General features: G+C 40.1%; 1 protein-coding gene across 4 annotated transcripts in view; it reads right to left on the reverse strand.

The window, feature by feature from the left end:
- The window catches only part of cdh4 (cadherin 4, type 1, R-cadherin (retinal)), a 226758-nt gene that overhangs the window by 51946 nt on the left and 151909 nt on the right, over positions 1 to 22903 (reverse strand). For all 4 annotated transcript variants that reach the window (XR_013909314.1, XM_026168752.2, XM_080302057.1 and 1 more), the window contains one exon: positions 22528 to 22710. Coding sequence is in view for 3 of the 4 variants with exons in the window: in XM_026168752.2 (XP_026024537.2) it covers positions 22528 to 22710 (183 nt within the window). In the remaining variant the exon portion in view is untranslated. The remainder of the gene's footprint in view (positions 1 to 22527; positions 22711 to 22903) is intronic.

Consider the following 22903-nt stretch of genomic DNA (forward strand, 5'->3'; position numbering starts at 1 on the left):
GGAAAATCTTTTTTTTTTTTTTTAAGTCCTTTCAAGCTTTGCCTGCAATTGCAACAAAAAGTACAAAATGTTCAGAGCAGAACAGTATGTGACATAAATTGTCAAAAACACACTATGACCTTAAACTAAAAGTTTGTGAGAAAACTAACAGTATGTGGAATGTTTGATAGATACATTGATGATAACATTTTCACAGAAAACTCTCTTTTGTGTCTTTGAACCTACAGCCCAGAGGTGAAAATGGAAGATTGAACAATGTGCACTGAGGGGAAATAGATGTACTGCCAGCAGATTTTTGTCCGATCTTTGATTTTCTTTACTTTTATGGCAGATTTTATGGCATGTGTCTGAATTATGGCAGAAGCCTTGAAAAAAAGAATCAACATGACTTCATGTCCAACAATGACAGCATTTCTGATGGAGACTTTCCTGGACTGTGAAACTGATTAATGACTTCATTTTACATTTCTTCTCATTTCAGCTTTTACACATTTAGTCACAGGCAAAGAAAAAAGACGTAGCATGACACCACTTCCTGTGAGATAGTATCTCTAGCACTGAAAAGCTACACCACTGGTACTCCATTTTTCTCTGAGCTTGAATTTTGCTTTTTATTAGCTGTTTTAGGTTAAACAAAACAAAAAAACAGACTTTTTTTCTCCACTTTTTCACTATCCGGATATCAACACTGGAAATCCCGAGAACTGACCACCGCCCCCAGAGGCCTAGCCATCAAAAGATTCCCGATGGGTCCCCAGACTCCACCATACTGACTGCAGCTGGTAATGGTAGATTGCTGCAAGCGATCTCCCAGGAAGCAGAACGAGGTCTACCATTGCCAGCAGCAAACCAAGACTGTGGCTTTTCTGTGCATCTGCAGGACAAGTCTCACAGATAAATGATGAATAACCTCAAGAACCAGATCAACAGCAATCCGGCCAGTTTGGGCCTGGATTAGCAAACTTTATAAAAATAAAATATTTACACATATCCCCTATAACTCTGTAATCATACTACACCTTTCTCTCTTGTTGTATGTTTGCAGTTACACCTTCCAGTAGCATGGACAGGCTTGGCTGTCTGTGGACAAATACTTACAGATACTAACCCTAAAGTACAGTTAAATACTACTTATATAGCTAATTCATACCTTTTATTTGAAAGGGGCATTTCTATCAGGGATGGACATTTGAGAGCTCATGTTAACAAAAGATGTTAAAAAACAGCCCACTTGGTTTTCACTTGATTACTGGTGTGTCTCTGTAGTGTAGAGGCTTCCACATTTACTAAACAAGCAACAGATTCCTTGTTCAAGACCGGGAGGAGACCCAAACGCCTCAGAGCGACCTGTCAGGAACTACATCTGGTGTGAAAACTTGTCAAATCCCACACATTGTGCTACCTGCTGTGGTGAATAAGGGAGCAGGAGGAAGAAGCTTGTTTCCATTTAATTGCTGCACATTACAACAAAAATCAGCTAGTAATCATAAAGAATTACCACTGGTGATGTTTATGAAATGACATCCTTTCCAGCCAATTTCTCAGTATTTTTTAAAATAACTTCATGGGAGTAAAGTGGTTAAACTAAATAAGAACTCACAACAAAAAAACCCAAACTGTTATTAATGTGAAACATAGCAAAATGATGTTTTTTGGGGTTTTTTAAAAAAGATTTTTGTATGTTTGCAGTTGTTGTCATGTTGTACAATAACTTTCAGCTACTGGATGCCTGCTTGGTAGTACTGGGTGAGAGATAAGAGGCTAAACATCTTGATTGTCTCAAAGCAGTGCAAACGACTGATTACAATAGTCAATAACTAGCTCACCTTGACTTTTCCCTGGGATTTTACAAGGATTAAGGGTGGGCTTAAGTTAAGTGGCCACACTGCTGATTATAGGTTGCAAAGCTACAACTGACAATACTGATTAAAAGTGTTTAACAATTAATTAACCATTTTGTTCATTAAATTCCTGAAAGTATTACAAATGGCCCAATAATTTGTTCTTCTAATTTAATCTATTATATACGATTGTGATAAGTTTGCATATGCAAGTTTTACTGTAGACAAACAGAGAAAAACGGAAAATCATTAACTGTAGTGGAAAAAAGCTGCAATGCTTTATTCCAATAATATATATTAAAAAAGCTGCAATGCTTTTTTAATATATATTATTGGAATAGAGTAGAACAGAGGAAAAAGTACAAATACTTCCAAAAATGTCAGCAGTGCAAGAGAGTGCAGTGCGTATGTGTTTAAGGTGACGCAGGCTTTGAGTGACCGTAGTGAGACTTTAGTGAGTGTAGAAGGAAGAGGGTTTATGGGAGGCGGAGCGAGAGAATCAATCAATAATCGGGATAGCTGCCAATTAAATTCGGTGCTGGTGTTTTAGCTCTGCAGCGGTAATCAAATAATCTTTCCTCCGACTTCAAACTCACGTTCTAAACACAACGCCGGGTTTCCTGGTTTTTTTTCTACTTTATTGGGACTGAACCATCACTATGGTTACAAGTCAGAGGGAATAATGGAGAAATGAAGAAAAGGGAAGTCTTGACTCTTTTTTCTCTCTATCTTTCTCTTCCCCCTCCTATGCAATTTTCCTGGTCTGTGGGGCTGCAGATCATGCATGAAAATGAAATTACTTCATCCGTTCAGTGGTGACGGTGGCTGCTGCATAAAACATTTCTCTGTTTGAACATGATACCCTCTCTCTTAATTTCGAACGTGGTGCTCCCACACCCACGGTGCAGCGCTCCTCTGTAGCTTTCACAATTTTCATTTCCTGAGCTCGCTTCACACAGGATCCATTTGTGGATGCTGCAGGTTCAGGTGTAATGTACAATATTGTAAAAATTCTATCAATCTGTGCACTTAGGCGGTTCCATTTGGCATTTAATCACTGGAGCACGAAGATACTGTAGGACTAATTGCATTTATTATTCACAACACCCACTATCTGCCAATCAAAGCAGGATGAAATTATGGCATAAACAATAACATAATTTGATCATTCACCCTCATCATCAATGTCATTTGTTTGGATAACAGACAGATAATGTGGAGCAGATCAGACGCATTATGCATTTCAGTAATGAGAACGTGCCTGTGAAATCTTCTGTCTTATCTGTGAAGGAGACAAACACGTTAAGGGCTCTGTGCTCAAAACCAGAAGAAATACACACACGCGCAAACAACAAACATCTGCTCAAGCTGCAGGGACAGCCAGAAAGAAGAAGAAGAAGAAGATGAAGAAAAAGAAAAATTTACCACCCCGAATCGGATTTTTCTTCTTTTTTTTTAGCATAGACATTTCCTGGGTGGATAAGAAGCAGCTTGTAGTCATGTATGTGAGTTTAGTGAAGTGTTTGACAGGTAAGAGATTCTCTCTGTGTGCACCAATGCGTGGATCAAAAGGACCAGCTCAGTTCAATAATTCACAAGGCCGTCATGAGGGAATCATGAAATTTTCACCTGCCACGGGTATGCGAGTCTGCATGCGGACTTGTGCACGTTTACTTACCGACAGTGTGTGTTTGCGAGCAATCTGTTTCTTCGGCGGAACTTCAAAGCTCAGAGAGTGCAGTTAGCAATTCAGTATAATAGCCCCAAGAGGAGACAAAGGAACTCTTACACATCATGCGGCCTTTTGCTCTTATGCCTTCTTAAAATTCCACATCAAGGCCACATGAGACCAGATGTCATATTTGTTGGTGTCTCTTAATGAAGAGTCTTTATATCAATAAATTGAATAAATGAAGAAGCGCGGTTTCTCGGTGCCCCGGGAATCCCATGAGTGACAACTGCTCAATTGAGCCATTTGAATAGAATGCTAATGATGAAAGCAGGGATTTCTGTCCTCCTCTTGCTTTCTCGCTCAGTGTCTATCTATCCCCATCTTTAATTCTCCTTGTTATTTCAGTTCCTCCTAGTAGATCGAATGGCTACTAATCACACTTAAAATAGCAGGGAGAGGCAGATGCAAGGGACTTAACTGGTTGTCTGTCTCAGTCAGATCAGAACAGACATCAGATAAGTGACCTATTTGTAGCTCTCTGAGAGTGATTTCCTTGATTACTGACAACTGCTAGGATCCTGGGAGACAAGCTATCAGCGTGAGAAGAAAGATGGAGAGGGATGGAGGCAGAGAGACACAGAGAGCGAAAGCAATGGGAGTTGGAGAAAATTAGATGAAGAATTAGTGTTCTGCTTAAACTCCTTGGGGTGACACAAGGCACGCAAACACATAGAAGAAAAGAAACGGAAAGGAATACATTTCCATTTATTTAGCATAGCGGCTGGCTGCCTAATTAGCGCACTGTGAAGTTTCAGTCTGTCCAAATCTCCTTTAATTGATCCAACCCTGTATGATCGCCCTATCTGCATAAGTAGTTTGATGCCGACATAAACAGGGACTAATTTGGTGTTTATTTGATGGCACTCTGTTTTTCATCTATTTACTCCGAGTCTAACTTATTTCTAGCAACGCTGCAAAATGAACACAGCCGGATTTTGCTGTACAAGGGACACGCACGTGTGCAGCTATTCTTCTCTTTCCCAGGAAACAACTATCCTTTAACCAGGAAGTCATTAGGACAGCGTGCCGCAGGCACCCATGGGATCATTAAGGGTTATGTGTGCCATGGGCTAATGTCACACAATAATGGGACTCTATGGTTTACACGCTTTGATGGCCTCTTTTATGTCTCATCCATGCTTTCAGGCCTGTGTTGTAATCCTTTGGTTTCACACATTCCAGGCTCACTCTATATTTTATTGCTCTGGGCTCAGTCACCTCGCTTTGCCTTCTGGGCACATTAAAGGGACCCCCACAGGTTAGGGAGGCTTAAAAAACACTCTCCTATTAATATACTGTTATTATGAGGACAATGGTGCGTGCTGTTTGCCACTAATGATCACTTTTTTAATTGAGCAAATGCTTGTCCAAAAAGCATACCCTGTACTCGTGCAAATGTCCCACACAGACAGTGAACATACAATGGGCGGTTAAATTAGTGCTACTCATCTTACCTCTGCTGTAGTGGTTTGGAAAGACCAAACCAGAATAAATTTGGAATCAATAACGTTTTTTTTAATTTTAAAAATGACTGATTTAAGAAGAAACGCTAGAATAAATCAGCGCTAACAGTTCAAGCTTGCTCATCACTGCCTCCACATATCAGAGCTCATTCAAAATAACCAGTCGTTGCATTCTTACTTTTATCACATATATCTGAACGAATAGCAAATAATGTTCACGTGTAAACAAACCGGCATTCACAGCTACATAGGCAGCTTGCTTGGTCGGCTGCAGAGCTACTCCCCCAAATAAGCTTTAGTGCAATGAGCTACAACACAATAGCTAAGCCAGGTGACTAGTTATGTGTTTAGCACTGTCTAATTACATCCTCCAAGGAGGTTATGTTTTTGGTAGTGTTTGCATGCATATCATAACTCTGTCTGTAAACATGACAGCACTAGAGGTTTTCAATGACTTCTTTGTAGGGGTGTAGAGTGCAGCCATGTAAACAATCCATTATATTTTGGCATAGATGCAGCAAGATCTTCAAGTTCAACTTAATGATTTTGTTGAAAATTGACATAATGTCTTTAAAACTTATTATTGTAAATGGACTGGTTCTTTTCTAATCTCCTTGAGGGTTTTACTTCCCACAAATTACCTCATTTAGCATAGCACTTTTTTCCACGCCTAAATGCTTTTCTTTCTAGGATTCACACTGGAGAGCAACTTGGGGTTCAGTTTTTTGCCCACTCTGGTATGCAGAATGGATCAAACCACCAACCTTCCAATTAGAAGATGACCTGTGCTAAACTACAGCATCTTAATCTCATAGTACAAGCCTGGTGTGATCTGTCAACATATAGTTGACAAAATATCATGTCACATATGACCTTTGACCTCTCCTTCGAGGTCAACAGATGGATCTGAAGGTCTGAATAATGCTGACACACACATATATCTATATCTATGCATCTCTCTGTGTGTACACATATAAGGAATTACAGACTCTCTATTTCTTGCCTCTGTCTCTCTAAAATAAAAACTTACCATGACTCATAATTAATTAATTGATTCAGTGACAATAAGACTGAAAAACATCTAAATTTCCCTCTTGTGTTGGGCATCTGATGTTGCTGTATCTAGGTAACGATCAAATGCACTGTAAATTATGCAGCGTTGTTTTTCCCCCTTGAATCTTATTTTTGTGACTGCCTATGATTAGTTTCATCTCTTTTGTCTATGCTACAGCTGCGTCAAATTAATTTTTTATATTTAACTCTCTTATCTATGGGGCTTGCGCTCCAGTTCTCTCTCTTGATCCCTACCCAACGCAGACACATTTAATATTCTGTGCTTAGTGGTAAACATGTCAGTGTCGTCTATTTATAATGTTTGGTAGGAGTAAATGTCACCGATGCCACCAAAAGTCAAATATCAAAACACCTACTGCACAGCAGTTATTAGAGTTTGGTATAAAGTCTGTAAGTTTGAAGGATGGTTAATATGAAGTAGTTAAATGCAGGAAAAGCCAAAGTAATGACATTTCCATGCTGAGATGCATTATGGGGGGAGATGATGCCAACCACTCAGGGCACAGACATGAGCTGTCAAACACGGTTAAGACAACATCTGCCAAATATCAGGATTCCTTTAATAGAACCTACTTACTGTCTTCATGCCTCGTAGGTATATAGTGACAAGTCGTCGTTGCTTTTAGTCTCAGTTTGTAGCCAAAGTTGTACATAGGCACATATGTGCACACAGGGCATAACAATATAGTTTTGTCATCTATAACTGAAATAGTGTAGACTGGTGCTCTGTTTTAAGGAGCTGATGGATTCAGCATAAACAGGAATCAATCATAAGATTTTGAGCATTTTCAGCCAGGTTTTAAGAGATAATTAGATCTCATTTGTTCGCTGATGGTGTTGCTGCTTAGTTCACATTTCCCTGAAGTAGTAGTGTGAATATGTGGTGGGTTCAGCTGCAAGCTCATATGTCTCATTTGTATTTGGTTTACTGCGCCTTTTTACACTGCTGCCCATTGACTTGGGGAATTGCTGGCAAGCTATTTAATTTCTTTTAAAATATCCTTTCATTGGTTTCCCTTTCCCTTTTTTTACACTTTCATAGCAGATTCATTGCATGTGTGGCACCTCACTGAGTGGTTTTAAGGAAAGAAAATGACACTGCCACGCTGGAAAAGACAATTGATTTTCTTATCTTAAGCAGTCTGACTTTGGTGTCACCACTTGGGTTAAAGTATTCCGATCTGACAACAAACCTTTGCAGTCATAGGGGCGCGGGAATGGTTCCCAACCCGCGTTTCTGCGAACGGACGAATTGCTATGTTAAACGGCATTATCAAAAGCATCTGTGCATCTGAGAACTACACAGGCATCCTTGAAAATCGCTGTGTTTGATAATGTCTCATCTTTTCCTGCTGTTATACAGTATCTGTTTTCTCTTTGTTGAACATGAGGGAAATGGCAAAACTACATGCTTTTTAACTTCCTCTTAAATTTCAGTTTTGCATTGCTTTGATCCCTCCTGCTGTGTGCTTGTCACTCTTCAAAGCTGATGTACCCTGCTTTTGATGGGGAAGAGGAATTCAAATAGTGTGATAGGCCATCCACACAAACATCCAACAAAATGAAATAGGAGGGAATAAGAAAGTGAAGGATGAAAGAAATGGAAACATGGGCTGACAAAATGGAAACAAAATTTCCAATTAGAGAGAATGTAGGACCTCAAGTTTTTGCCAGCCTCCCAACTTTTCTTCCTGCGGAATACAATAACAGCCTTGCGCGTGCGAGAGTGGCGACAAATGGGGTAAAACCTGTCAGTTAAGTGGCGTCATGAGAAGGGAATGGTGCAGATGATTTTAAAAATAGTCACATAGGCGCCCTGTGAGTGGAAAGCTGCAGAGAGCTCAGGTTTAATATCTCTCAAGCGAGAGCCACTGACAGCCACCGTCGCACACAGTTATCCCTTATACTCATAAAGAACAGCACAAAGGCAGGGTAGTCCATTATGGATCGGAAACTGAATACAAAATGAACTGAGCTCCTACAGCTTTGGAATATGGTCTCTTTTTTGCCTTACACATCCTTCCTTTCGTTTGATGTGCAGTCTGTATTTGTGCTGCGTATTAGTTTGTCTGTCTCTCAGCCCCATGTGCCCCATTCTCCCATTGCTCCCAGTGGAAAGGAAGCAGTGAGAGTCCCATCAATACAAACGAGCCGGGTTGCCATCTGAGAAAGGTTCGTCTGCTCCGGTACTAGCACTGGTCTTTTTTCACTTTCTAATACAGTCAATTGAATTGAGTCCTTTGAATTCTTAAGGTTTCCTGAGGTAACACTTCTGTGAGCGAGATTTGGATTTAAAGATAATAGAGTCAGGTTTTTTTTTCCTTTCTTGACAATTTAAGAAAACAAGGCTAAAGCCTTTCGGGGGTGATGTTTTTTCCCTCCAGAGGAACTTTTTCTTTAATGTGATATATAAGAGGAAAAGACAATCCAGTTAGAGGTGAGTGTGATAAGAGCGGGGGAAAGCTTAGGAGAAAATCTCTGAGAAGGCAGAGGCATCGTCAAGGAACATGTCTTTTAATGAAAAGCAGAAAGCATTCAGAATGCCAGCAGCATATCCAATAAACAACCTTCAAACAGTGTTTTTTTTTCTTTTCCTTAAGATGGGAAGTCTTTGGAAGACAGATATTTCTCATCCTTAGTATACTTGGATCATGAATCTGGGGGTGGTTCCACAAATTTGGAGTGTGAACTTTTCTGACATCTTCCTCTTAAACTCCAATATCCTCCATAACCATCCTGCATGCCATTCATCATTAACCAGTGAAGAGAAAGAAGTCCCACAGCTTTAACATCATGTACCTGCTCAAAAATAGATTAGATGTTCTGTCAAGCGCACACACTCGCACGCACATCACTGCCTCCACCTCAGACCATTAGCCAGACCGAGGAATGAAATGTAGGATAGGAAAAAGGGGCAATTAGAGGGAGAACAAATATTAATGGAAGTTAAGAAGTGACTCACAAACCCAATTACAGCATTAGCCAGGCAATTTAGATGAGCTCTGCAAGAGGCGAGAATCCTGTTGAAATGTACCAGTGGTCTCTCTGCATTAACAATGGCATTAATTCCCTGATTCGCAGCGTGGGAGAAGAACAGAGCAAATACAACTATTCTGTCTCCCTTAGAAAGAAATTCTGCAATAGGAATGAAACAGGCGGAGAGGTTGACGTACTTGTCCTACCCCACCCCAAGCAGACCGCAGACCCCCAGAGAGATTTAACTCGTTAAAAAGTAATAGTCTCCTACACTACGCTAGGCTTTTCAAAATAAGGATGATAGGTAAAGCGTATTATAGGTCTTCCAAGCAAAGAGAAATTTGCCACAAAGATAATTATAAGTGAAGACATGACTGGCTGCTGGAAGGCTGACTAAAGGGAAGGAGCAGAACAAACAGCAAAGAGATGTACTTTAGCAGACAGAGCTACAGATGGAGGGAGGGAGGAGCAGGGAGCTTTTTGCTGCTCTTGCACTTTTCCCCTCCATCTACCTCCTCTGTCAAATTGCATCCCATAAACCCAAGCTGCTGCCACATGCTCCCACAGGAGACCTGCGTCCGTGACAGCCTAGCCAATCAGCAGCACCCTGAGGCCAGTTGAAAGCCGTTCTGGCACGCCTAAGGCTAGCAGCGTCCAACCAATCAGTTAGAGGCCTGCCTTGAAAGGAGGGCCACGCTTGGCTCAGGGAGCTGCCAAGGCTGCCAATGAGCGCCCAGAGGGGAGTTCAAGTGGCTCAGAGGGAGGCTGCCAGAGGGGTCAGAGTGGACGAGGGCAGACTGACAGTTATTTAGCGAGAGGCTGAGCTCTGTGTCACTCACAACAGCACTCAGCCTTTGTACTAGCGGGCCAGCTCTAATGGGACTGTCACCTTCTAATTGTCCGACTGGGGATGCTGAGAATGACAGACACATACTTTCACTCAAACGCACGGACAATGCAGAGGGACAGACACGCATCTTCAGACACAGAGCGACAAAGAAAAGCCCCCTGTGCACAATTTTCCTTTGTACACAAATTCTCTGCACTTATCATGTCGGAGATTGCGTTTCCTGAATCTCACAAAGGCAGACTGAACTGTCCTCGCACCAAAAATCTACGGCTATTTCAAATACTATTCAGTGGTGATAGTGTGCACCCAAAGAAAAAAGAATGAAGCTGTGATGTTTCCTCTCATCTGCCTCTTTAGCGGGCAAATCTAGCCAGCAGGTAATGCTGACTGCCTGGTGTTCTGGTGTCTGGTTCTAGCTTGAAACAAGGTTTATGAGACTGGTGAGAGAAAATGTAAACATTAAAGATGCAGGCTATAAAACAGGATGCTAAAATGCTCTGCAGAGCTGAGTGGAACTGAGGCTTTGGGTGGTAATTCTCAGTGGGTTAACCCAATTACAGAAGCAATGTATTCCACTGCCCGTATAAATATTGATTAAATAAGCATTACAGTTTCTTTTATGGGATATTTATCTATTTATATGTGGCCACTTCTAAATCACTGACAATGATTTTCCATGAGAAAGTACCGAGAAGAAAGCAAAGCTGCAACATTCTTCCGTAGCATGCATCATTTCATGACAAAGATTTCTAGTCCTAAACTTTTAAAAGTTACATTATGAGCTGAACACTCATGAAAGAGTTGTTCCAAGAGCAGAAAGCAGTAATGAGGCCAAGAAGGAACAGGATCAAATGGCGCAAACAGTCTAAGGCCTCTAAAATTTAATCATCTGCCAGAGCTGAAAAGTGCATCATACTTTCAGGACAGCTCCAAAGGGAGGACCTGTACTCTAAGAAGATGGAAACAAGCGAGCTGTTTTGGCAGATCTTTTGGAGAAGCTGGGTTAGACAGCACTTCCCCATTAGGAAAAGGTAAAGTATGCAGAACTACATTTAAGGGAACTTTATTTCTGGAAACTGCGTGTTATCATTATGGATGAAACTCTGGGATTCTGGGACGCAATCTGAGGAATTGTGTCAGGGGAAAAGCGAGTGAGCGATGTCCTGATTTAAACCAAAGAGACATGTCAACAAACTCTGCCCCTTGAAGCTAAAAACTGAAGCGAGTTTTTATCACCAATAGACAGGCTCGAGAAAACAATAGTGGAGACATTTCAAATCTTTGACCTCACCTTTACACTTACAGGATAATGCGTGATGTTTGTTGTTCCATTCAATTCTAATTACATTATATAAAAATGTTACACAGCCGACTGCGGTGGGGTAATAATTTGGACAGATAATGTGATGACTGGGACTCAGGAAGCACTCTGTAGGAAACTGCAAAATCGAACCACTGCAGCACTTAAAGAGCTTAATCCAATTAGGCTCTACATTTATGCAATCTCAGAGTAAAACTCAAAAATGCTCCATGTCTGAGACGAGTAGAAATCTCTCCGGATATTAATTTCTTTTCACCTCATTAGTGTAACCTGGAGTCAGCTGACAACTCTTGTTAGCACTGTCCTCATAAGAGGCGCTAACAGTGTAAATAAAGACATAGATATAAATTACAGCCATAGTGTATTCAAGAACTGAAGTTCATATGAGATGTGACTTCTCGCCAATCAGCCGAAACCAGCTGATTTTATGTACAGTCACCAGAACGTCTGATTCTTGAAAACTGAGTCGAAAACACCTCAGATGAAAAACAACACTTCGTGTTTTTGAACAAAATGAAGACAAAATGCAGATGTGAGGTAAGAAAAACGTAAGTACCCCGTTACCACTTCCTGAGGAATTAATAGGGAAATAGCTGCCAAACCAATGCACTTTATTATTTGGCTCATTAACTGTGACCGACTCTATAAAAGCAGATGTTTTCTCAGTTTGCTGGTCTGAAGTGTTCATGTGTATGTTAACACAATGCCAAGGAGGTAAGACTTTAGCAGTGATCTTGAGAGACAATTGCTGCTGCTCATCAATCTGGGGAGGCTTATAGGGCCATTTCCAAGTCCATCATTCCACACTGAGAAAGATTATTCACAAATGGAAAACGTTCAAAACAGCTGCCAATCTTCCCAGGAGTGGATGTCCCAGCAAATTTACTCCAAGGTTAGACTGTACAATGATCAGAAAAACTGTAAAAATAACCACAGCATCTCAGCATATCATACCAGGTGGAGGGGTGATGATTTGAGTCCACCAAGAACTCCTCTGTATACCAAACTACTCTAGAATCAAATGCAAGATCATCTGTACAACAGCTAAAGCTGTGGTTATGCAACAGGAAAGTGATCCCAAGCACACCAGCACATTTGCAGTAAATGCAGAAGAGAATCAAGGTGTTGCAACAGCCCACTGAAAAATCTCGACCTCAGCTTGATGCTGCGATCAGGATCACGAGAGAGCTCTGAATAAACAAATGCCTGCAAACTCAAAGCACAGAAGCACCAATGTGAGACTGATATGTCATTCTGAAAATGATTTTTTTTCATATTTTAGGGTTTTGCTACTTAAAGTGGCTCTACAAGCTACACGGTGTAAACTTTAAAACCGGATGAGAATCAGATCATTATTATTATTTTTGTCATTATACACAAAACCTTAAAATTAAAAGAGGGTGCACTTTTTTTCACCATGGCTGTTGTTGAATATACAATACTTTTGTAAATCCTGATGTGTTTGAAATAGGGCTGCTCAATTAATCGAATTTTAATCACGATCTGGGCTTTCAACGATCATTAAAAATGACTGAGCCGATTATTAGCCCCTCCCTCATTTATCCGCGACACCTTAAAGGCCGGTCCGTGAAAATATTGTCGGGCATAAACCGGTCCGTGGCGCAAAAAAGGTTGGAGACCGCTGATTAAGAGGACCCGAGGGAAGCTCGGAAAGCTAAGCAGAAGTTATTTGGAGAGGAGAGTGACTGCCGTTGGTTGAAAAGAGAGGTAAAAAAAACTTCAGTGGTGTTGCACACTATTTTATATTATTTTTTAAAGTCATTGTTAACCCTTTAGATCCGGTCAGAGCAGCACGCTCCGTTTTGTGTAACTATTTTTAAATCCCTGTAGAACCTGAACCGTGTAAGCTAGCGCAATAATTTGTTTTGCATATGAAACCAGAGGAGTTGTACTTACATCTGATGCCATCAGCTTGTCCTCGGTCACGGTTTCCTTCCACATAAAGCTTTGCAAAAACTGCATAAAAAGCGCTTGCAGGAACAAAAACATAATATTCCAGAAACACGCTTTGCCGATCCGATCAGCTGTTTGTAACACTTCCCACAGTTAAACAGTGTCCGCCATTTCCTGCCCGAAACCGGAAGTGACGTCATTTTCGCGGAAATTGTAGTTTTTTTTTACTTGTGGGCCTTAAAAGCCTATACTGGTCATGTTTGACTTTTCTGAATAGTTTCTGGGATGCTTAGAACTCGAATTGCACAGCTGGAAATAGTTTATTTTGATGCTGTTTTCTTTGCAAATTTGCATCATAGGATTGTTTTTTCGTTTTTCCTGCAGTATATAAAAATTGATGAATCTCCAAAATAAAACTATGAAGACACTCAAAATAAGTTTCCTGTTGTTGTAAACTATTTTTTGCAACTTTTTTGTATTTAAAGTTTTGAAGGATAAGCCTCTTAAATTTCTCCAAGTAGAAATATATGCAAAAAAAACAAAAATGATTTTGAATTTTTTTTTGTAGTTTATTGCACTTTTTTGCAATTAATGTAGTTACTATGGACTTAATGCATACATATTATTAAAATATGGGCTATAATAGTTGTATAGCAACTTGAAATGCTCCCACAAATGGCACTACAACATGTAAAAATATAATATAAGCTCTGGCGGACTTGGTTCTATGGTAGGTCTTAAAGGGTTAAATAAATATCGTCAAATAATCGAGATCTCAATTTCAGTGAAAATAATCGTGATTATCATTTTTGCCATAATCGAGCAGCCCTAGTTTGAAGTGCTAAAGTAGGTAATTTGAAAAGTTTGCCTTAAAGTTGGTTTCCTACAGTATCCTTGAAAGCTCCCACCATCAGCACCGGCAGCAGCAGAAGTGAATGGATGTAAGTACAAGTGCTTTCCATCTAGAAAGTGGGCTGCAGGGAATAAGTAATCAGTGTGCAAACTTTTTGGGGAGGTGAGGATTTCTGCCAAGTGTTAAATTTAGATAAACCAGCTTTTGAATAATTTAATATACAGAGGTGCCTTTTGTCCCGCTAACGCAAACAGCCAAAAGCTTGTTACAGGGATACTGACACACAGAATGGTGAATACACAAGGTGTGTAGACACACAAAGTAGACACAATGTATTTCAATGCACAAGAGATGCAATAAAACTGCAGACAACACAAGCGCATCCAAAAATCATATTACAAACTCATTATGAGCTGTAATGAAATACACTGAGCAATGCGAGGTTGTAAATACACCACCGTGTTTTCATTTTGGGTACTGAGCAAACAACTGTACAGACATTACAGTGTCATTACAAATGAGCTAACTCTCTCCCCTGCACATAAAATATAAACACATAAACACACGCAGATTTTAGTTACAAAAATACCATTAAAAAGCAGACATTCCTTTGGTTTTAAAAGTAAAGGTCACTCGGATGTTGAAGTGGTTGGCACACATAACATTTGTTTACTTCCTACTGCAGTTATTCAGTCTGTGACACTTATGATACTATGGTATATTACAATATATATTATATTAGAATATATGAGTGAGTTATTAAAAAACATACTAAATCTTACTGAGAAGCTGGTTTAGACAAGATCTTAATTTTACTTTCAAATGTTGCCGTACGATAAGAAGATGTAATAAACGCATCATTGCAGTGAAATTTAGTGCAATAATAAATGGTATAGAATAATGCGCCATAACAGAAACAGCAAATACAGACATTTTTCTGTCATGTTTTCTCTTGGCTTGTGCAATCACATTTAAAAATAACTGTCCACACTCGGCCCAATTATTTCCAACTCATTGTCCTAACCGTGGGTCAGGGAAGAAGCCAATATTTGCAGCCTGGTTAAATGAAAAGGGGAATTTTTTCTCTCCTATATTCAGACTGCTTTCCATCAGTTTTGCCTCATTGGCCCCAGTGTAGGTGCTGCAGGAGACGGTTGAGATGAGAATGCCACAAATGGCCTGAAACTAATGTTGGCCTCTCTCACCCCGCAGATTTACAGCACTCTCGAAAGACTTTCCATTTTTTTCTTTTCTTCTTTTTTGTTTCAATCTCAGCTTGTCCCCCATTCTCCCTTTTCCATCTACCGTCCTCCCCGCTATTCAGTTCCTCCAAAAAAAAGGGAGTAATTCTTGCTATCTACCTTGGTATCCATTTAACTCAAGCTGTTTTTCAACCTCTTCATTTCCACTGCACTTACATCTGTCATGTCAAATAATTTGACAGCGAAAGCTTTGAAGCATATTCCATTTGAACACAATGGTAAATCAATGCCATCAAAGCTGCACCACTTGAAGTTCTTCATGACTGAAACGCACACGTCAAGGTAAATATGGCCTGCAGTAGAACGGAGCTCCTCTACGCCACTGGTGTCTGCGAGCGAGCGAGGGAGACAGAGAAACAGAGAGAGCCATTTCCATTTGTTTCAATGAAGAAAAATTGGCTCTGAGCAACTGAACCAGGATATTGCAATCAAACCTTTAACAGTGTGATGGTGTTGGCAATGAGAGAATGATATGAAACACAACATGAATAACTAATGAGTGTATGTATGAATGATTAACGAAATAAGACTAAATCCATTCATCCATCCATCCATGCTCTTCCATTTATCCTTATCAGGGTCGTGGGGGGGGGGGGGCTGGAGCCTGCCCCAGCTACCATAGGGCGAGAGGCGGGGTACACTGGACAGATCGCCAGTGTGTCGCAGGGCTAACACACAGAGACAGACCACCAGCAGGAGTTTCCATTGTCAAATTTTTAGCAAGCACCTGCATGGTGTGGTTTACAGTAGCATGGACACCCGAAAAACAATGCTGCTCAGCACTTACAGAAGGAACTGCGGATTTATGTAAATTTATTTTGATGATTTTGAAGAATAAATTTCTGTTTAGCTTGGACGTAAATGTAGCACGTCCCAGCATGATGTACGTCTGCTATGAGGAATTCTTTCTAAATATTTATTAAGATTTAAACTAGCAGGGACTGGATCTAAAGCCGTCTAAGGCAGCATTTATGATCCTGCAGAGGTAGCACGTTCACTGTCCGCTCCAGTCCGAGGACTGCCCGCCTGCCTGCAGAAAGCTTTGTTGCCAGATCAAGGCAGTATAAAAAGTATGTGGCACAAGTAAGACTGGTCTGTTGGCCTTTCTTGCTTGTGCTGTTGTTGGTCTGTCAGCAAGTCGCAGAGAAGAGTAAAGTTATGCAGTGACATAAAAACTGCTGAAGAGAAACAGAGTAGCAAACACAATGAAACGTGTCCACTGTAGCCACTGTCTGTGCTTTTCATGCTGTATATTTTATTTTTGAAGTTTTTGATTGCGATTCCTGGTGAACTCCAATGTTGCTCCCTGCTCTATTCCGGCCCAATTGTCAACCAATTAACATTCAGCAGACGCTTACATCATCTGCGTTCAACTACAGAGCAGTCAGGGTCTTGGAGGGCCGCGTAAACGTGCATCTAGTTGGTAAATAGCCCCCTCCTCCCTCTGTCAGAACAGAAACGTGTATACAGATGGACTATAAATTATGATTAACTGGCACAAACCACATATCCTAGTGCAGAGGTGTCAAAGATAAGGCCTGGGGCCCAAAATCGGCCCAGCAAAGACTCCAATCTGGCCTGCTGGACTAATGGCATAACTTTTGACTGTATTTTGAAGCTTTTTCTAATGATTAAGGCCTCCCTGTGGCCATTTGCATGTATATTAAACCAGTGTAACTGATAGCTAAATACACAGTTAACAAATGTATATTTTACAGTTAAATCTAAGCTGTCATGCTGACAGATTGCTTTCGTTTACTACAGAATAATTACTTTATCATGTACAAAATCTGAGACAGTCTGCTGAAATCGCACTTCTTTTAGTTACATTAATTTCTTTACACTGACCGAAAGGGGAGTTTAACTGGGCCGGCCCACTTAAGATCAAAGTGGGTTGTATGTGACCCACAATGTAAAATTAACCAATGGTTAATTGGTCTTTCCAAGCTCGATGAAGCTTTACGTGAGAGCTTGAGTGTAGAAACGCGAGAGGACAAAGCTCAAAGAGAGCGAGTGTGTCCTGAAATCAAGTGTGAGAGCTTTAAAGGTTGTTCTTGGCTACTTCTGAGACCAGCGAGATAAAGCACGGAATCCCCCCCTGCTCCTTTCCTCGGCAGCCTGTCAGAATGAAGAAATATGTTGCAGAGAGAGCCGGGGACAGACAAGCGCACAGACCAAGAGAGTCGCATCCCTTATGGTGCACTGCTTTCCGCTCCGGCCAAGGGATAAGGCACATCTATACTGTGGTGCAATGTATGTAAGAGCATGATCAACCTCAGCACTGACGCGGTCACAAGTATGCAGAAAAGCCTTAATCCAACAAGAAAAGGGGATAAAAGAGGGTCCATTTCTCCAGCAGGGCAGCACAATTTGGGCCCTCCTGTGACATTTCACGGCCCTGTTTTGTGTGTTTGTGTGTGAGGCTGAGGGCTTCCATGCTAGCTGACACGCCTGTGAAAGGCGATTTCCGTAATCCTGAAGTGTAAGCCTTACTGTACAAATGGGCGTAAGGGACTTTGTGTGTGTTAGTGTGTGTCTGTGTGTGTCAGAAATGGTAGTAAAAGCTGCATCTCTGTGTTGGTGACTGATAAGAGGCAGTGAGTGAGGAGAGATTAGACAACCAGCACTCAGCCACAAGAGTGTGACACCCCCACGAGAGTCTTGCTTTAGATTTTCCTTATTTGTTTTGCACTGGTCGTATTAGGGACTGGTTACATACCAGTATAGTCAAATTCTCTCCTTTTGATTTTGAGAATTGTGACATTTTACTCAGAGAATGACAGAGTGGTAGATGGGCTGCAGAGTAAAATTGAATTCTTTCAAGTCCCGGGGCTCTAACAGCAAATGTGCTCTGAAAAAAATGCTTACAATTCAAACTAAAACTGGTATTATTGAAAGAGAAATGTGTGACTGGAATCATTACTTTAGACCGGCGATACATGCCTTATTTTTCTAAAATGTGCTCAGAGTGAGAGAAGTAAAAATTTAGTTTTGAATTTTAAAATCAATTACTTTTTCATTTCATTTTTCATTTCCATGCATTTCCCTGTTTCCTTTTCATGTTCGACTTCATAACAAATTCAGCAGCAAAGGTCTGTTTGGAGGGTTAAAAATCAATTTGACAGCCAACATGTGATTATGTAGTCTAGGGTAGTGGTGGAAAAACCTCGGCAATCCTATTTGGTTAAACTGTGCTTTGTTTTTGTCATTGTTTGCACAGACAGAGGTATCTGTAGTGTACGTATGACAGAATTCAGCACTGGAATAAAGTACTTCAGCACACAAGCTAACATTCAACCAGAATGGCCTGAAGCGACCTCAAAGTTTTAACAGTAAAAGTGACAAACTGGTAAAAGTCTTCACAGAGCTCCAGTTTGAATCACAGAATAGACATTGGACAGATATGCAAGAGCTGATACTTCACGATCATAAACGTACTTCCTCGTGTTGTTATTGTTTGCTCCCTCCTCTCTGTTCACAACTCACACTGATCAAAGTCTGTAATAACCTTAAATAACCTGAATTACTGTGAAGCAGCATTACTCATGCCTTCCACAAGTGTATTCACAGCCCGCTTGTTTGTCGATGGCCTGATAATCAAAACCCACATCTTCCTTTTCATTATTATCAAAACATTCCATGTGACAATTAAATTTATTTGTGTATTCTGGCTCTGATAACACTTTTATTACAGCTGCCAAGGAGGTTATGGTTTCGGTTATGTTTTTGGTAGCATTTGTCATTCTGTCTTTAACCCTTTAAGACCTACCATAGAACCAAGTCTGCCAGAGCTGATATTATATTTTTACATGCTGTAGTGCCATTTTTGGGAGCATTTCAAGTTGTTATACATCAATACAACTGTTAATGCCCAAATTTTAATAATATGTATGCGTTAAGTGCATAGTAATTACATAAATTGCAAAACAGTGCAATAAACTACAAAAAAATTGAAAATCGTTTGTTTTTTTAACATATATTTCTAGTTAGAGAAATTTAAGAGGCTTATCCCTCAAAACTGTAAATACAAAAAAGTTGCACAAAATAGTTTACAACAACAGGAAATTTATTTTGAGTGTCTTCATAGTTTTATTTTTGAAATACACCAATTTTTATATACTGCAGGAAAAACGAAAATAAATATTAAGATAAGATAAGATAAGATAGAACTTTATTAATCCCTCGGGTGTGTTCCTCTGGGAAATTCGATAGTATCGATATTATAGTGCAAATTTGCAAAAAAGCAGCATATGAATCAAAATAAACTATTTCCTAAGCGTCCCAGAAATGACACAGAAAGTCATAAAGTCAAAGATAACTTTTAAAAACACCAGTATAGGCTCATGAGGCCCTGATGGTAAAAAACTACATTTCCGCGAAAATGACGTCACTTCCGGTTTCGGGCAGGTAATGGCGGACATGCAAAAGTTCGCGCTGACGTCTATTCCAACGTAGGAAGTGTTATGGACAGCTGATCGGATCGGCAAAGCGTGTTTCTGGAATATTATGTTTTTGTTGCTGCAAGTGCTTTTTATGCAGTTTTTGCAAAGCTTTATGTGGAAGGAAACTGTGACCTAGGACAAGCTGATGGTATAAGATGTAAGTACAACTCCTCCGGTTTCATATGCAAAAAAAATTATTGCGCTAGCTTACGTGGTTGCAGTTCTACCGGGATTTAAAAGTAGTTGCGCAAAATGGAGCGTGCCCGCTCTGACCGGCTTTAAAGGGTTAAGCTTGGCAACTTGAAAAGTTTTGACGGGAAAAAACTTTGTAAGGCTGCAGATTGGGGTCGTGTTAACAATCCATTATAATTTGGCTTACATCCACCAGGGGCTTCAAGGTCAACTCAGTGATTTATTGGTCAAAATTTGACAGAAAGCTTTAAAACTCAGAAGCTATGATTCTTACAAATGTGGTGTGTATGCTTAGCAAATAGAAAGTACAGTACGAAGATTTAAAATATCATGTCACATTTGACCTCTGACCTCTCCTTCAAGAGAGAAAGATCAAAGTGATAATAATGCCATATGAATCTTTTTAAATCGTAGGTTTTTAGACTGACAAGAACATGTTGGCACTGGATACTTTTTGAGTACATAATGTACATGTACCCCGTTCCTGAATACGTATCATTTCTTGTTGTTTTCTTGGAAAACAAAATAAACTTGTGATCAAAACTTTTTTCTCTTGTTATTTATAACTAAACATTTAAACACATTTTACTAAACAAATGAAATGAATGCTAAAAATGCACTATAGCCACATAGTAATATTAAACAAAATAGTTCCTCAAGCCCTTATAATTATGTTTAAAACAGGTTTAAACAGGGCAAATAACAGCAGCTTGTACTTTGCATTTGGTTTTACTGCACACTAACTTCTCAAAGTGCACTTAAAAAGAACAAAGAAAACAAAATCAATATATAAAAGAATACTGTTCCCTTAAAAGTAAATACTGCCTGGAGTGTGAGCTGCCTTGGTGGATATTTGCTCTCTGGGTGCTGTATATAAACCCTTAATAAATCCAGATGTCCGTGTATGTAAAAGAGTGGGGATCAGTGCAGCAGCCAAAAACCCCGAAACTGGTTTACAAAAACTTGTCAGTTCTGCTACATATTCAAATAAGGCTTTATTAGCACAAATTTCACAAAGTCTAATTTATAGAGACCTGAGCTCACGCACAGACAAAAACGGGCTGGAGGCTGAATTGATAAAAACACTGTTAAAGCTCACAGCATCATAAAAGGTAAAAATGTCTTAAAAATGAAATTGTTTAAATATGGACACTTGGCTTTCTTGAGACACTTGGCTTTACTGTTTGCATTCTCAGTGTTTTATCCGCAGCTTTTTACATGCAAAATTTTGCATGTTTTGTATCTATCCCCATGTCACAGCTAAAGAACTGAAATGTGCACAACACCGTCCCAATAACAAAACAAAACTGACTGCATCTTCGTCCACAATCCATCCTTAAAAAAGTGTTTGGGCTCCTTGTACACTAGATAACAACATGAATCTATAACCCACAAAGAGATGCACTGTGATGTGAAAAAGTAGTGGAAAAGCTACATCAGAAGATGTAGAAATCTCACTGAGAGAAAATAAGTATTCTGTAGCTCTGCTCTTCTGAAACCAAGCAAGAAAGTTATATTTTTGCTCATTTCAAAAAGAGCTCGACCAAAATATTTTGCAATTTAATGTTTCTTTCATTGGGTAGATACTGGGTTAAGTCACCTTCTGTTACAAGGTTGTTCACAAGTTATTTAGCACAAGGTTCTCCACAAACGTGAGTGTGATATTGAAGAGGGGACATTATCATTTGGCCGTCCCAGTCATGAACGGCTCCACAGCGCTGTGGATATCACTGCATCTAGGCAGGATTCTGACTTAGAGGCTTTCGGTCACAATCCTGCAGGTGGTAGCTTCGCACCATTGGCTCCTCAGCCAAACACATACATCAAATGTTTAAACTTGCAATTCCTGTCGTACTGAACAGGACTGCTATAGCAACAACACATCTTCAGCAGGGTAAAACTAACCTGTCTCACGACAGCCTAACCCCAGCTCACGTTCCATTTAATGCCGCTCGTCTTAGTCTTCACACAAGTCAACAAAAAGCCAGATCAGCACTGTTTTCAGTTTTATTCCACTCTGACCTCGAGGGAGAGGTCTTGCTCTCCTCCCTTGACTTTTTCTTCTGTTACCTCTCTGACCTCCCTATGCCTCCTGCCCCATGTGAGAAAAACATACCACTTCTAACTTTCTCCCAGAGTGATCACTTTAGATGTAAGCATATTTGACTTACAATAGCCCTAAAAACTTACTCCTTTAAACAACCCTATTTCCAAAGAAGGTATTTTTCCCCCTTTTTAAAAAAAAAAAAAATTGATTTTTTTGTGGTCCCCAGAAGCACAGCAGACAAATCACCTGGCATCATAACTTAAATCAGAGACAAGAGCTGTGCTTTTTTACCCGCTGGGTGTGCTTGATAGAAAATCTCAAAATGTAGAATCTCTCAGCCTCATGGTGATTGTAAGAGATACTACAGAATAATCCCCAGTCTTCTCTCTTTCTTTGCTTCGGTAAGTACTTTGAAAGAAAACATGGCTTCTACCTGGTTCTTCTTTCAATCTTAGCTTTTCGCTGCAAAGATAACTATACAAAAGTTTGTGGTGCATCAAACATATTTCACATCAGGAGAAGACACATTGTTTGCTGAAGTTACTCAGACTGTCACTTACTCTGACAAGCATATGAGGGAAAGGTCCTCTGGAGTTTTCAGGCACATTAATAGGCGGGATGACCCAGTCTCGCTTCTGTCGCCTCAGCCCGTTGGCAGAGGAGCCTCTCTGATGTTTTCGAAGGAACTTGATAACCCTGGGTGGTGAGTCCCAGACTCTTGACAGCATTTCCTCAATGCCAATCTGAAAAGAAAATGCCACACATATCATAATATATCATGCCATTCTATGTCCTGCACTGAATAATTTTGCGTAATCTTTCATTTGATATTATTTTTGCCATGCCGGGCTTGAAGGTGATTTTACAAAGTGCTGTGAAATGAAAAGTTTTCTCTGCTAAAAGTAAAATACCTGGTGTCAGTGTAACAACAGGTTT

The sequence above is a fragment of the Astatotilapia calliptera genome, chromosome 5, assembly GCF_964374335.1.
Source record: "Astatotilapia calliptera chromosome 5, fAstCal68.1, whole genome shotgun sequence".
In the NCBI taxonomy this organism is placed as follows: Eukaryota; Metazoa; Chordata; class Actinopteri; order Cichliformes; family Cichlidae; genus Astatotilapia; species Astatotilapia calliptera.